Source organism: Amblyraja radiata, chromosome 14 (genome assembly GCF_010909765.2).
Source record: "Amblyraja radiata isolate CabotCenter1 chromosome 14, sAmbRad1.1.pri, whole genome shotgun sequence".
Lineage (NCBI taxonomy): Eukaryota > Metazoa > Chordata > Chondrichthyes > Rajiformes > Rajidae > Amblyraja > Amblyraja radiata.
The window spans coordinates 47,382,601-47,397,918 of NC_045969.1; the positions used below are offsets into that span (position 1 = coordinate 47,382,601).

The 15,318-nt window shown below is 44.6% G+C and overlaps 1 protein-coding gene across 1 annotated transcript; it reads right to left on the reverse strand.

Moving 5' to 3' along the window:
- Positions 1–451: 451 nt before the first annotated feature.
- On the reverse strand, positions 452–11,946 carry LOC116980241 (syntaxin-1A-like). The gene is made up of 4 exons (XM_033032295.1): positions 11,914–11,946; positions 10,999–11,136; positions 7,773–7,883; positions 452–585 (listed from the first exon to the last, which is right to left on the reverse strand). The coding sequence occupies exons 1-4, from the start codon at positions 11,944–11,946 to the stop codon at positions 508–510; spliced, it is 360 nt and encodes a 119-aa protein (XP_032888186.1). The 3' UTR covers positions 452–507.
- Between the last annotated feature and the right edge of the window lie 3,372 nt (positions 11,947–15,318).

Below are 15,318 nucleotides of genomic sequence, written 5' to 3' on the forward strand. Positions count from 1 at the left end.
AGAGTGGAAAGAAAGACTGAAAGACAGGATAGAAAAAAAGGTAAAGTAGCAAGATGGGAAAGAGAGAGGAAGGGAATGAAGAGTAATTGATTTTAAAATTATTTATAAAAATAGAAAAATCGCTGCAGAAATTCACCTGAATTCATCGTGAACTAATAAGTTTGTAAAATCATGGATCATACTCTGTTAAGGCAAGATGCAAACCAATAATGCTTCTTAAGATTATAAACATTGAAAGTAAACTAAAATGATAAATAAAAGAGTGTTGCTTGAATCCTGATGTTGCTCTTCAGCTTATGGAGATGCCAAAGCAAGCGAGGTCCGCACACAAGAGGAGAAGTCAGACCTGCAAGAATCATGCTCTTGGTGCCTGTAAGCAGCCCCTCCAGGAAAATCCTAGATGTTGGCAAAATGAAATGGAGGTGTCCAGGAATGATGAGTTGTCGGAACAACAGCCCAGCTTTAGTCTCAGTCAGGATGATTCGGTGGGTCATGCACTTTCGAGCATTAACTGAGAGACACAGCCAAAGCAATGATGATAATCAACAGTACTACTGCAATGCATATTCCTATAAAGATCATTTTCTGTGGGAAGGGAAGAAAACAGTTTGGTGAGGCTCGGCATGCAAATACGCACATCACACAAAGAAACCGCAGTAGCAAGTAAAACATTCAAAATGCGATGCAAATTTCTGGCTGACAACTGGGCATATGTTACACACTGGAATAATACATTCAAAGTCATGACAGGACACCAAACATGTCCCCACATATCTATGGCTCAAGGTTGGATAATGTTGGATGGCCAATTGAATAATGAGCACATGTGATGGGACTGTGGCAGTGTGTTCAGAGCACTGTAGTCCCCACAGAGCATCTCGGAATTTTTTCCAATAAAGAACCTTTAGAATGAGGTCTTACGACGTTTACTTTCAGCATGAAGATTCAGACTGCTACTAGAGTGCTTGGGTGTCAAGTTAGGGAAAGTAGCTTTTAGTTAGGATGGAGTCCCATCTTGCTACTTTATAGAGATGTGTAAGATCATGAGATGAATAGATCGGGTAGATGCACAAAGTCTCTTGCCCAGAGAAGGTGAATTGAGGACCAGGGGGCATAGGTTTAAGGTGAAGGGGAAACGATTTAATACGAATCTGAGGGGTAACCTTTTCACACAAAGGGTGGTGGATTTATGGAACAAGCTGACAGAGGAGGTAGTTGAGGCTGGGACTATCCCAACATTAAGAAACAGTTAGACAGGTACATGGATATGACAGGTTTGGAGGGATATGGACCAAATGCTGGCAGGTGGGACTAGTGTAGCTGGGACATGTTGGCCGGTGTGGGCAAGTTGAGCCGAAGAGCCTGTTTCCACACTGTATCACTCTATCAGGGGGAGGAGGAGGACTCAAGCAACGCCGATCACCATTAAGGGCACTGAGGTGGAGGTGGTCGCTAATCACAGGTACCTTGGGGTGCAGCTTGACAGTGAGCTGAACTGGAAGTGTCATATGGAGGCGGTGTACAGGAAGGGACAAAGCCGACTGTATTTTTTAAGGAGGCTGAGGTCATTTAATATCTGCCAACCCCTACTGTGCAGTGTCTACCATTCAGTGGTGGCCAGTGCTCTGTTTTTTGCTGTGGCCTGTTGGGGAGATGGCGCCCATATAGCGGATAAAAACAGACTGGACAAACTAATCAGGAAGGCCGGCTCAGTGGTCGGGGCTGAGCAACGAACGGTCCAGCAGGTGGCAGAGGCCAGAACTCTAAATAAACTAGGTTCTATAATGACAAACCCCACTCACCCACTCCATGCCCTGAAGGTGATCAAGAGCAGCATCTTCAGTCAGAGGTTCTATGACTCAGTGACCAGTTGCAGACAGGCATCGCACAAGACTTCAGGGCTTTTATTACAAGCATGAGATCTGCTTCTCACAGATCAACAGCCAGCACCAATGGTTTGCCCAGACTATACAGTGGGTGGCAGAGCCAACACAGCAGAACATGCATGCTGCCCCCATGCTTCTCTCTGCCAGGGCATTGAGGTGACAATCAGTTTTTCCGTTCAGCACATGGTCCATCTTAAGGCTCGGTTTGTCATAAATAGGCACAGCATCAAATCAAAAACACATCTTAACACACAGCAGCCAAGCTCTCAAGACAGCATTTGGAAGAAGCATGGAATTCGAGCAGCAATCATCAAGCCTTAGAATATCTGCAATTCAACAATAGTACGGAGATTGTGTCAAAATGGACAAAAATAAACCAGTAGTAGAGGACAATGCACCTGTAACTTGCTTTGTGTATCTGTGCACAACTGCTTAGCTGTTAAGATTGTCAGGTTGAAATGATGCCAGCATACAAGTCCAATGCTGGCGGTCAGTGCAGAAGTCACTGGTAGGATGTAGGATTTGGAGGAAGTGGGCTGTTGACTTGCTAACACAATGGCATCGTCTAGGTACTCATTTAAAAGGCAAAGCTTCCTCAGACATGATCTATCAGTCAGTTGCTTCTGTTCACGTTATGTGGTGTGACAATATTGGCAACTGGTGCTATATGCCTGCAACTATTCTCTCCCAGAGGGAAAAAGGATGTCGTGATTACATAACTGCTAAATCCAGGTTTCAACCATCATTTTAGATGCACTAATATTTTTCTGTTTAGTTTTAATGAGCATATTTTTCTCCTTTTTCTGAATTTTGTTGCATTTCTTTTCAGCAACTATTATAAAACTTTATAATTACCCTTACTTTTCCTGGAATAAATAGGAATTGAAGATGCTCAAACATCTCCTGGACTATTTTTCCATCATCACTATCCCCTTTATATATTTTAAATAATTGCAAGTCATGTTAAACATGCCTTTCTGACCTGCATAGTATGACCGCATAATTAGGAAAATTCACTGTTTGCTGTTCTAATAAATCTTTCAACCAATTATGCTAAAAATATTAATAAATCGTCTTTAAGAATTTCATAAGAGTTTTTTGAGTTTCTAGAGGCGGTAACAAAGGAGATGGATGAAGACAGGGATTTTACATGCCGTTTAAATTGACTTTTGTAAGGCATTTGATAAGGTCCCATGTGGTAGGCTATTGCAGAAGGTTAATGCACATGGGATTCATGGTGAGCTGGCTAATTGGATCCCATATTGGTGGAAAGATGTTTTTCTGATTGGAACTCAGTGACCAGTGGTGTACCACATGGATCGATGCTGGGACCTTTGCTGTTTGTGATATATATTAATGACTAGTGTGTTTGTGTGGGAGGTATGATTAGTAGGATTGCAGAGACACAAAAATCGGTGGTGTTACGAATAGCAAGGAAGCTTGTCTAAGACTACAACAGGATTTAAATCAGATGAAAAGTTGGGAAGAGGATTAACGGATGGAATTTAACCCCAACAAGTTTGAGGTAATTAATTTTGGGAAGTCAAGCAGGGGCAGGTTAAATGTTTGGAGTCTTAAGGAATACTGATAAACAGAGGTCTAGGGGTCCAAGTCCATAGTTCCCCAAAAATGGCACGCAGATCAATAGGGTGGTGAATAATGCATAGAACATGAGGCTTCAGTGGCGGGGCATGGAATGTAAAAGTTTGGATGTTTTGTGGGAATTTTACAAGACACTGATTAAGCTGCGTGAAGTACAGTATTTTTGCGCAGTTCCTATTGCCACACTTGAGGAAGCATGTGATTGCACTGGAGAGTGCAGAGGAGATTCATCAGGATTGGAGGACATTAGTTATGGGGAGAGAGTGAATAGACCAGGCTTGTTTTCCCTGAGCAAAGAAAACCAAAGGGTGACCTGATAGAAGCATATAAGATTCTGAGGGATACAGAGAGATTATGAGGGTAGATAGTCAACAACCTTTTCTCATGGTAGGGTGTGAATTTTAAGGCGAGAAGATGGAACTTTGAGATTGATATCTCAAACATGTTGCCATAGGAGGTGGTAGGATCAGATTAAATGAGTACATTTAAGAGGCATTTAGACATAATTTAAATAAGCAAGCACAAAGTGATACAGTCCTAAAGTCAGATTAGTGTAAATCGCAAAAAGGTTGGCATGGATGTTTTGGCAGAAGGGCCTACTTTTATGCTGTGCAACTCTAAGAGTCTTTATATTCACACCCTATACCATCAAGGCTGCAATGATGGGAAATAATAATTTCTCGGTGTGCCCTACTACAGTATATCCTAGAGACTAATTCTGACATAGTTGTAAAAATTAACCAGAAGTTTCTCTGCTTATTTTCATCAGCCCAATTAGGTGAATTTCTCCAAACCAACTAAAAAATAGTAGATTTAATTTGAGAGAACTCCTATCACCAATTTCCACCCACAAAACCACATCTTATCCCTACACACATACATGCAAGCAGAGCTGATTAGCAGTGATTATGTTAGTTAAGGATGGCACTTCAATTTATGCTCATAGAAATCTAATTTTTTTTTCATTTTTAATAGATCACATTTTTAATTAAACTAACTACGAAGCTATCGGCCGCACACTGATGAAATGATTCAGTCAAGGTTATAAAAGATATGTTTATTGACTGTATCAAATTACCAGAGATGGAAGTCTGGGCCCATATTAAACATTTCTATTCTGATGAAAAATCCATTTTAAATGGTATTAATAAAAATGCCCTAAAGTTATTTCTTGGTGTAGTTGATGAAAAAGAGATAAACGTTCTGTTCTACTGCCCAACTGCCCTTCATTGAAGATTTTAATTTAAACAGGCTTGCACAATGAACCACCAAAATTAAACCTTGGGCATGGTTGCCTGATTGCCTAACCCAAACTGATCAGTAATTTATGTTCTAACATATGTAACAAACAATAGGATTTGGTTTTTAATCTAAAACAGGCTGCAGCTTATGAATTGTATTTGCTTATTTTGAATTGTTAATTAACAAGCTAGCATGTTTTTAGTAACAGAAGGCAGAACACTGGAAGAACTCAGTGGGTCATGCAACGTCCATGGATGCAAGAGGGTAAGTAAATATCTCGGGTTGGGATTCTACATCAAATCCAGACCTGCCGGGCTCTTTGTGTTCTGTTTATCGATCCAGATTCCAGCATCTGCCGTCTCCTTTGTCCTCCTCTAACATTTCTTTATGTTTCAAACCCATTCCCCATACAACAATCTTTTAATCAATTAATTAATTAATGATCAGACTCAACAGCATTCTTACCATTCAGTGACATTTGGTGAACTCACACCTATCAACAGAGCTTATTTCGATTTGAAGTACATGTATCCTTGATTGCTTGCATTAGAATAAACGGCAATAATGCTACTGTAATAGATGTATGCGAATCAGAATGATTAAATTATAATAAATACACTCTATGGATATACGGATTGTTGGAATAGATGAAAATATGATAAATTAGTGGCATTAATTGGATTGTATGAAAGCCAATTAAGTGAGGACAAAACTGAGGTAGATTTTGCTAAGTGTAATCTTTAGCTTGATTGGCTCCAGATAGGTTGGGCTGGAATTAATATCAAGTAGCAGAATAAATGAGTTGAGATTGATTTGAGGTAGATTATAGTGGACAGATTTTAATAGAAATGATTCAATTATACTGACTGCTTCTGCCCACATCTGCAGAATGAATATTTCTTATCCGTTGATTGTAAAACTTCAAAAATGGCCCAGACTAAGTGACCTAGTCCAAAACCAAACATAATTGAGCAGATTTTAAAATAAACCAGTCAGCTCTTGCCCAGGGCTAATGCAGGAAGTAAAAAAATAATAATGCTGGTACAACAAGGAAGCTTAATCGAGGCACAAGTGAGATATGTGGGGTTTTTTGTTGTTGGATGGAGACCTTGCCTTACACGAGGCCTTGACAACTGGTGAAAATGGGTGATACATATAGTGGCCAAGAAAATGGAAAATAAAACAGAAGTTGACAGTTGTGTTGTGCTGACCTGTTATATACAGTTAGGCAAATAACATTGGATTGATTTTATTAAAAATGATTACATTTAGATAGATTATAACAGAGTGAATTATATCAGGATAGGTTTATTTATAAGACACTGCAGTGGTATTGATTTGACAAAGACATATTAAATTCCCCGATGGGAGGGATGCAATAAATAAATACCACTGGACAAATTGCACCATCTGAGATTAGATCCTACTCATTGATTTATATTGGAGGTAGATTTAAACAGGCAATGCATCATTTAGGCATGATGGGTGTCAGGGGTTATGAGGAAAAGGCAGGAGAATGGGGTTAGGAGGGAGAGATACATAAGGAATATGTACAGGGAATAAATTGCACTGAATTACATGCTGTTAATATTAGCAAAGTCTCAAGATAGATGGCAAGAGGAAAATAATGGTTGATTGGTTTCTCCTCTGTTCTCCACCATATCATTGTATGATTGTTAAGTCACTGTATGCAAGTCCTGCCTCAAAATTCTTCCAATCCCTCTGTAAATGGAGCTGGCAAAATGTCACATCACATTAGCTTGTATAAATGACAGATGGTGTATTGGCTGCTTTTGGGATCAGAGGTATGAATGAAAATGGCCTTTCCAGACAATGGGCATGAAAGACAGTCGGAAAGAACTGCAGATGTTGGTTTAAATCGAAGGTAGACACAAAATGCTGGAGTACGTCAGCGGGACAGGCAGCATCTCTGGAGAGAAGGAATGGGTGACGTTTCGGGTTGAGATCAGTCTGAAGAAGCGTCTTGACCCGAAACGTCACCCATTCCTTCTCTCCAGAGACGTTCCCTGTCCCGCTGAGCAACTCCAGCATTTTGTGTCTCGGCATGAAAGACCCACTGAATGTAGTAAATGTCAATACTAAGAAGTGTACGCATCTCTCCCAGGGTCCCACACCAAAAATGTTGCTTGACTTCTCATATTATTCTTAACCGACACTCTTTAACATACATCACAGAATCGGCTGATGCATGTGTTCTCTGCATCACACACCACTCATCACGAACTATGCCTCGGAGTGTGTTACTGTGCAATGTTGTGAATAGATTAACATATTCACAAAGGTAAGCTTACATCATCGCCCAATTTTCATGTATCTATTTGAGATGTCAGATCACTTTCTTCACTTAGTTTTTACTTCTACTTTCATCAAAAAGATGTTCTGCTTTTTACAATGTGGGACAAATAATCATTTCTGAAACATAGTTTCACCCTGGCAAACAACAGCAATGAGATGGGGAAAGTGATTGCAAGATTTATAGTGTACATTATGATCTAAGTTTACATCTAAGTTATAGAGAGTTATATGCAACACAGGATCGCATGCTCCTGGACGTTATTTTAACGTGCCTCTAGAATATCTTGTTTCTGATTTATAAATGTTTGAGTTACACCTTTTAAATACGTGAAAAACTGTGCAGCAACATAATGCAATGTGTGCACTTCTGAACTGCCGAAATTTCCTGAGGTGAAGAAAGCAGTTACATTTCTGTGAAAGACTCACAGTCCCAGAGCCAATTATAATATGTGAAGAGTACGGCCCTTATAATTGTTATCACTGACAGTCATAAAGCCAGTCGTGTGTGCAGAATATATAACCCTCATAAATCTTATTACAGCATGGGGCCCCCTCGGTGGGAGGGAAGTCGACCAACTGATGGAGTAACAATTATAGACACACACTTGCACAATGAGATGAATACAGGGTCGCAAAACTTTTTTTTTTGTACGGTCTCTTGTGATGGAATTGGGGACGCACAGCGAGGTCATCACACATGCAGGGTTGTTGACGTGCACTACTCACCCGTCGTGCTTTACTCTGGTACTTAACCGCCTTTTTTGTGTCAGACACTGCCCTCTCTACGTAGTCAACTGAGTGCTCGACGTTGTATTCGATCCTGTCTATCATCTCTCCCTGGGCATCGAGGAAAGAGCAGACACGCATGAAAGTAACAGAGGTGCTTCAGCGGCCATTCTCCCCAGTCACTTACCCGCCGGCTGGTACTCTTAAAATTAACTGCTTTTTTTGTGTTGTCCTTCGCGCCGCCTATGTAATCCGTTGCATTAACAACGTTCCTCTCAATGCTGTTGACCACATCACCCTGAAACAGAAGGAGAAAGATTCACTCTTCCCGAAAACCCCTGGTATTCCACGGAATTATATCACAAGCATCAAACTGAACTGAACATATCTGACAGCATTGTCCTTGAAGGGTGGGGGGCAATGTGAAGTGAAGCCTCAAAGAGGCCCCACTCTGCCACCCTGCATGCTTTTCTGTTGCAAAGAGCCATTCCTCTATTCATGTGGGCACCACTAATGGTTTATTTGAATAGCAACACAGCATAAAAGCAATATAACATAATGAGGCACTTATTCTCCCAAGGACTTACTCATCAGAACATCCAATAACTCCCACATAGAAACCTGATGAAATCAACCAAGGTATGGGTTGGTTTTGAGTCTCCAGATAATCTTTTTGTTTACCAAATGGAGCATTTTCAGATTGTCATCTTTGCTGTTCAGGGATTTTAAACTGGAATGAATTTCCTCAGGGAATTTCACTGGAGAAGCAGGGGTCTCTGTAAATATTTCTTGTCCCTCTCCCCCCCCCCCCCCCCCCAAATTTCCTCAGGTGCAAAGTTCATGGATAAGAAGCAAAGAGCTGTTTTGTTCAGCCTCCGTGAGGTGCCATCCTGAATACTTTGGGAATAATAGAGTTGCTTCCTGACATTCCACCTTTCCATCTGTCTCCCAGTGTCCCAAAACCCTTCTTGAATGCAGCCGACATATTTAAAATACCAATTTCGCCCTGACCACCAACACCAATGAAGCTTTTAGCTGCTGTTATCTGTTACTATGGGTGTCAGAGGTTACGGGGCGAAGGCAGGAGAGAGATAGATCAGTCAAGATCGAATGGCAGAGTAGACTTGATGGGCCAAATGGCCTAATTCTAAAGGTTCCTAACATGAGGCTATCTGCTTGAATAATCTACCCCTTTAGTCGACACCAGGCTTCCATTAGATCTCAGCACGCTGTGTGCGTGGATCCTGTCCAATGTTTGGCATTGGAGATCATGGTGGGTTGATGTGAACTGAGGACAGGGTGGAATGGCAGGCTAAATTACCCTTGCCGATGTTGGCTATTTCTTATTCATGCACCAACTAAGATTCTGACTCCTGGTAGCTTGAGAATGAGCGCAGCAGTGAGATTGCATCCTCAGCCTTGTCCCTGGACTCATCATATTCCAATGGTGAGTGATTATCTTTACCCAGCAGCTCTGGTGTAAGTCTCAACAGATGAGAGAGCAGTGGGGGGGGGGGGGGGTTCGTGTTCAGATTGGCCAAGAAGCCAAGCACATCTTACATTGCTGCAACTTTGATTTTCTTTAGGCGCTTTACCACGTTTCAAGAGTCCAATATCATGCGTGTGGTTGGAAGTACATGCAATCATGCAAAGCTGCACTGTTACTGCATGCTACAGAATGCATTACCTGCAGGACTCCACCGTCCAGTCCAGGGTATTAGCAGCAGGAGAAAACAGAGGCTGTTACCAGCAATAGGAAGAATAGACTCGCATTCAGAGCCTCACGGTGAATTGTGAATTAATGCAACAGAGCTCTTTGCAACTCTTATTAGATCTTTGCTCTTCTTGACTTTGATATCATTTTCCATACGTCACAGTCCCTTCAGTCCACACATCAGTTACCTCGTTTCTAACCTTTGGACAGAAGGTTGCTGAGATGGGGGCAGAAAGGGAAGGAAGGGGGCAGACACTTGGAGTGAGAAGTCTTTGCAAGTGGTTAGATGGTGTGATCAACAAAAAGAAGTGGGATGGTGGGGGTCTGGCAGTGCAAGGATAGAGGCAGCTCCAGGAATGTCTTGGGGGCACTTTACGAAGCAAAGATTCTGCCTGGGAATCAGCTGACCTGCCCTTGGCTCTGTGGTAGCACGTTTGGTTCTGAGTGAGGCATTATAGAGCTTCACCTATCCTCCGCCAAGGATCGTCTTAAACAATAAACAGGAAGTTGATTGGCAACTTTCGCAAAAAGGACAGTGCCTCAAATCAGAGACGAGGGATGTGAAAGAAGAGGAGGGCTGGGAATGGGAAGAGGCACAGCTACATGGTACTGATCATTTTAAATAGCAGAATAAGGTGCATCCTTCCATTGTCCTTATTTTAGGAGACAGGGAGATTACTGCACCACTTTGAGAAGCAGGTGATATCTCTTGTTTGCAGGATTGATGGTGAGACCATGATGGAAGAACTAATTCACTTCCCAGTCTAGTGTGGTGGATCAGTGGTTAGCTGGGTTGGATCACTGAAAATCAAGTGTACAATGCCTCACATGACCAACGAGGCAAACTCCCTTTCCAGTGCATATAAAGTCATGCAGTCCAGGTTCCCTCAAGCCTTGTCATCTTGGGGTACTGGTAAAAGGAGACTACTTAGACTTGCCATTGGCAACTTTGGAGGGCATTAATGGTTATCAGAGAAACCTAGAAGGTAGGTACAGCGTAGTCTAAAAACTAAACATATGGTCAATGGGTTACACGCCAGTAAATTACATTTTAGGTTGGCTTTCTGTGTATTTTTGAATGTTAAGTGTGTCAAGGAATATAGGCTTGGATAGGAGAGTGAACCGTCACATCCTATTGACAATTGGCACAGACTCACAGTACTCTATGACCTACTCTTGCTTTAAGGGATTGCTCTTGGTCTTATGCTCTTGTTTTATAGGTTATGCTCTTAAACAGAGATTATTTGTTCCGTGCAACACGCAGAATGCTTGAACACTAGTCAATGAGCAGAGACTTCAAAAACTGAAGTGATAATTCTTCAATGCACAATTCTTGTCGAATCAAAGTTGTTAAGGCAGTTAAAATCAGCAATAACAAGGAATCATAAAGTTTTGTTTTACACTCAATCCACGATGACAGAGTAAGATGGACCTTTTCTCGGTTTAGATAACTGGTAGTTCCTGCCACACAGATTCAAAATGAGATCTTTCTCTGTTTGATCCACATCTTACCTGGCTTTCCACCAGCATTGCCATGTCCATGAACATATCGTGCAGCTCGCGAATACAGTTCTCCAGTTTGATGAGCTCATGATGTCGCGTTTCAATTTCATTTAGAGCCTGCTTCGTGATGTTGGAATCCATTATGATCTAAGAGAAGAGAAGAGAAAGCCATGCAGAATCAGCTGACCAGCCAGGCATCACAGAACATATATGGGTGTGAACAAATACTACAAATCCTCGAAGTTACTTTCAATCTGTAGTCTGAACGGTTTAGAGGCAGACTGTGACAAAATCAGGGAAGGAAAAAAAAACCCCATAAACAGATTTTTGCCATTCCATCTGGACTTCCACATGTGGCATCGCCCTGGTACAGGGCATGGTATTTTTAAATCATTTGGCATCGGTTTCATTTTACATTGTTTTAGCTACGTCTACATTCCAGGGTTAGACACTTTGTATTTTGCTCTGCAGTTCCTTGTATCTTCATTCCTAGAGTTAAAGGATTGGAAATTCTCCTTAAACTAGCAGTCTTGATGGGGCTAAAAAAAAAAATGCTGGAGGAACTCGACAAGTCAGGCAGCACCTATGGAGGGAATGGACAGATGACATGTGGGTTCGGGACCCTTCTGATGATGTGTTTACTCTTGCTTTATCTTTAGGACTGTATATCGTTTCTCCTTACAAAGACTGCATCTCCAGTTTAAGAAAGAACTGCAGATGCTGGAAAAATCGAAGGTAGACAAAAATGCTGGAGAAACCTCCATTCTCATTATCTATACTACTAGGTTTTCTGATTCTGCCAGAAATACCCTGCAACACATTCCATCAAACGACAATGAATCCTGTCAAATCCACTCATTACAGACAGTCTGGTTGGCTTAGCAACATTGTGGAAGGATAGGCATTAAAATTTCACTGGCCAACCTGTAGCTCCTTGTTCCACAGCCCACCAGACATTTACTCGTACCCTTGAGCAGCCAAAACTGTTACTGCAATAATTTGTGTCTGGTTCAGATAATGGTGCCCCCCAAGGATGTTGAAGCTGAGAGATTCGGCAATAATAAAGCACTTGAATATCAAGGAGTCGTGGCTTTATTGGAAACGACAGTTCCTCAACACCTGTGTGATATGAATATTATTTGCCACCGAACAGCCCAAGCCTGAATATTGTTACGGTCCAGTTGCAAGTAGGGCCTGTCCCACTTAGGCGACTTTTTAGGCGAGTGCAGGAGACTCTGCGCTCGCCTCATGATCACCACATGTTCGCTGGTGGTCTCTGGTGAGTCTCCTTCATGGTCGGGAGGAGTTCCCGCATTCTGGGAACTAGTCATGGCCTCAGTATGGTTGCCACAAATATTTCAACATGTTGGAAAAATTTTCTGCTACCAAAAATTGGTCGCCGTGGAGAAAATCGATAATCCTGTAGTCGTCGGTGCAGTTGTAGTGGGGTCGCCATGTAGTTATACGTAGTCGAGGTAGTCGTAGGTAGTTTTAGTTAATTGCCTTTGCTGACCGGTCATTTTCATTGGCTCATTGGACGAAAAAAACGTAAGCACGAATTTTCAGAACCAAGGATAACCGACCGGTAATGTTAAATGCCCGCCAAACTTCACAGCTGCGTATCTCTGGCTTATTAAAAGTTGTCTGGCTTCTTAAAAGTGTCTCCATTCCTTCTCCCCCCCTCTTTTAAAGGACTTACCGTACACTGTGCTAACAGTCTTAACCTTCCTGTTCATCGCGGTGTGCGTCTGTATCACCTTGGCTTTGCACCGTGTGAATTTCAGACAGCGCTCCCCCGCTTTCCCTGGCCCCTGCCTTTGTGATGTGTTTGTGTGTGTGTGTGTGTGTGTTTGTTCCACTCTGATAGTCGCCTTTCCAGTTCCCAGTTTTTCAGGCGAGTGCCGCGAACTTGACAGTCACCGGCAGTCCGCTGAAAAATTGCCTAAGTGGGACAGGCCCTTGTGGCTATTGAGTGATCCATTATCTATGAAACTGAGAAATCAACAGTAAACCTGTCCATTTCTGATAAAGCACCGTACAGTGGCGCAGCAGACGAGTTGTTGTCTTTCAGCTCCAGAGGCCTGGGTTTAAATCTGACTATGGGTGCTGTCTGTATGGAGTTTGGCCTGTGACCGTGTGTGCTTTTTTCCAGGTGCTCTGGTTTCCTCCCACATTTCAGACATGCAATTTGGCAGGTTAATTGGCTTCGGTAAATTGTCCCCAGTGCGTAGGATAGAGCTGGTGTACAGGTGACCGTCGGTTGCCGTGGACCCAGTGGGCTGAAGGGCCTGTTGCCAAGCTGTATCCCTAAACCAAACTAAACGTGTGGGTGCAGGTCACTTCCTTCGGGATCTGTTGCAATGATCACCTGGTGGATCATTGATCTCTTGTTTGACCTCCAGTAACAACTATATTTCTTTACACTAATAATGATTCCAATTGGTGAAGATTTTCATCTCGGTTCCTACAGATTTAATTTTTCCCGTCTCATTCATGTCAATGACAGACACTCTCACCCAGTTTCTAGAAGTCATATTTTTTGACTGCTTGGAAAAAGGCTGTAATGAGATAAAACCAGATGAATGGTGACAAATGTCATGTGAAGGCACCTATGATGATTAATTTCAGCACTATGATGTTTGGTTTGACAGGATGATAATTCGGAGTGGCGGCACGGCCCTGGCTGCAGCGGCTCACCGGCAGTCCCGTTTGTTTGTGTTTTTTGTGTTGTTTATTTTGTTTTGGTTAGTCTAGTTTTTGGTTTTTAGTTTGTGTTTTGGGGGGGGGGGGGGTTGAAACGGGGTTTGCAGTCTCTCCCTGCGGGGGAATGCGACTTTATTGTCGTATTCCCCTTCTCTGTCTCCGTCTGCGCTGAGGCCTAATGGAGCTGATGACCTCGAGGCTCCGGAGGCAGAGCCCGTCAGGACTCGCCCTGAGCTCGCTCCCGTGAGGGTGGTCCGACTCAGGGCTGGAACAGTGCTCCCGTGAGAGGTTGTGATGCTCCCGTGAGGGCGGCCAGCCCGAGGGTGGAACGAGGCTCCCGTCGGAGCGGCCGAGCTCAGGGAGGTGCGGCGTTCGCAGCCCGAGGGTGGTTCGGCGCCCATGTCGGGGCGGCCCGGCCAGAGGGAGAGAAGCGACGCCCATGTTGGGGCGGCCCGGCCGGGGGGAGAAGCGACGCCCAAGTCGTTGCGGCCCGGCCGGGGGGAGAAGCGACGCCCATGTCGGGGCGGCCCGGCCCGAGGGAGAAGCGACGCCCAAGTCGGGGCGGCCCTGGCCGGCGGGTGAAGAAGCAACGCCCATGTCGGGGCGGCCCGGCCCGGGGGAGAAGCGACGCCCATGTCGGGGCTGCCCGGGCCCAGGGGAGAAGCGACGCCCATGTCGGGGAGGGCGGCCCGGCCGGGGGAGAAGCGTACGCCCATTAGGCGGGGCGGCCCGTAGCGCGGGGTCGGAGAGCGACGCCCCTGTCGTTGCGGCCCTGCCGGGGGGAGAAGCGACGCCCATGTCGGGGGCGGCCCAGCCCGAGGCTGAAGACGGCACGATACTCACGTGAGGGTGGCTGGGACGGTGTTCTGCCGGTGGTGGCCTGAGTCCGGGGTTCGGCCACGGGCCAGCGGCTGCGTCTGCAGGACTGGTGGGCGGCAGCTTCAACCACCCCGGACCGCGGTGTTTGAGCCGCGGGACTGATTTATAACATCGCCCGGGGGGTATCGCCTCAGCGCAGAGGGAGAAGAGGAGGGAAGAGACTGCAGACCTAAGACTTTTGCCTCCACCACAGTGAGAAGATGCTGGGTGGATTCACTGTGGTGGATGTTAATATGTGTTTATTGTTGTTTTTATTGTATTACTAGACCAAGCGCCGTTGGGTCTGTTTCCCCAACGGCGTTTGGGGGGGGGGGGTTAAGAAGAGGGGAGGGAGGGGAGAGGAGGAGGAGGAAACGGGATAGATTTGGGAGGGAAAGGAGAGCGGGGTAGGGGGTGAGAGATGGGGAGAGAGATGTGGGGGAGGGGGGATGGGGAAGATGGGGAGGAGGGAGGGAGGGGGAGAGGGGTGGGGGAGAGAGGGGAAAGAGTGGGGAGGGAGAGTGGAGGGGAAGAGGGAGAGAAGTGGAAGAGTGGGGAGGGAGGAGGAGAGGGGTAGGGGGAGTGATGGAAGAGGGACAGAGGAGGAAGGGGGCTGGTGGAGAGAGGGAAGGGGGTGGCGTAGAGAGGGAAGGGGGGTGGGGGAGAGAGGGATGGGTGGCAGAGGGAGAGGGGTGAGGAAAGGGAAACATAAAACCATTGAAATTAAGTGCAGGAGTAGGCCATTCGGCCCTTCGAGCCTGCACCACC

Excerpts from the sequence above, each read along its gene's own strand:
- LOC116980241 (XM_033032295.1), bottom strand. The coding sequence starts at position 11,946 with ATGTCTGGTGGGCTGTGGAACAAGGAGCTACAG. Across the intron at positions 11,137-11,913 it reads TGTGGAACAAGGAGCTACAG|ATCATAATGGATTCCAACAT; the intron begins GTTGGCCAGTGA and ends CTCTTCTCTTAG. Across the intron at positions 7,884-10,998 it reads CAATGCTGGTGGAAAGCCAG|GGAGAGATGATAGACAGGAT; the intron begins GTAAGATGTGGA and ends CTCGATGCCCAG.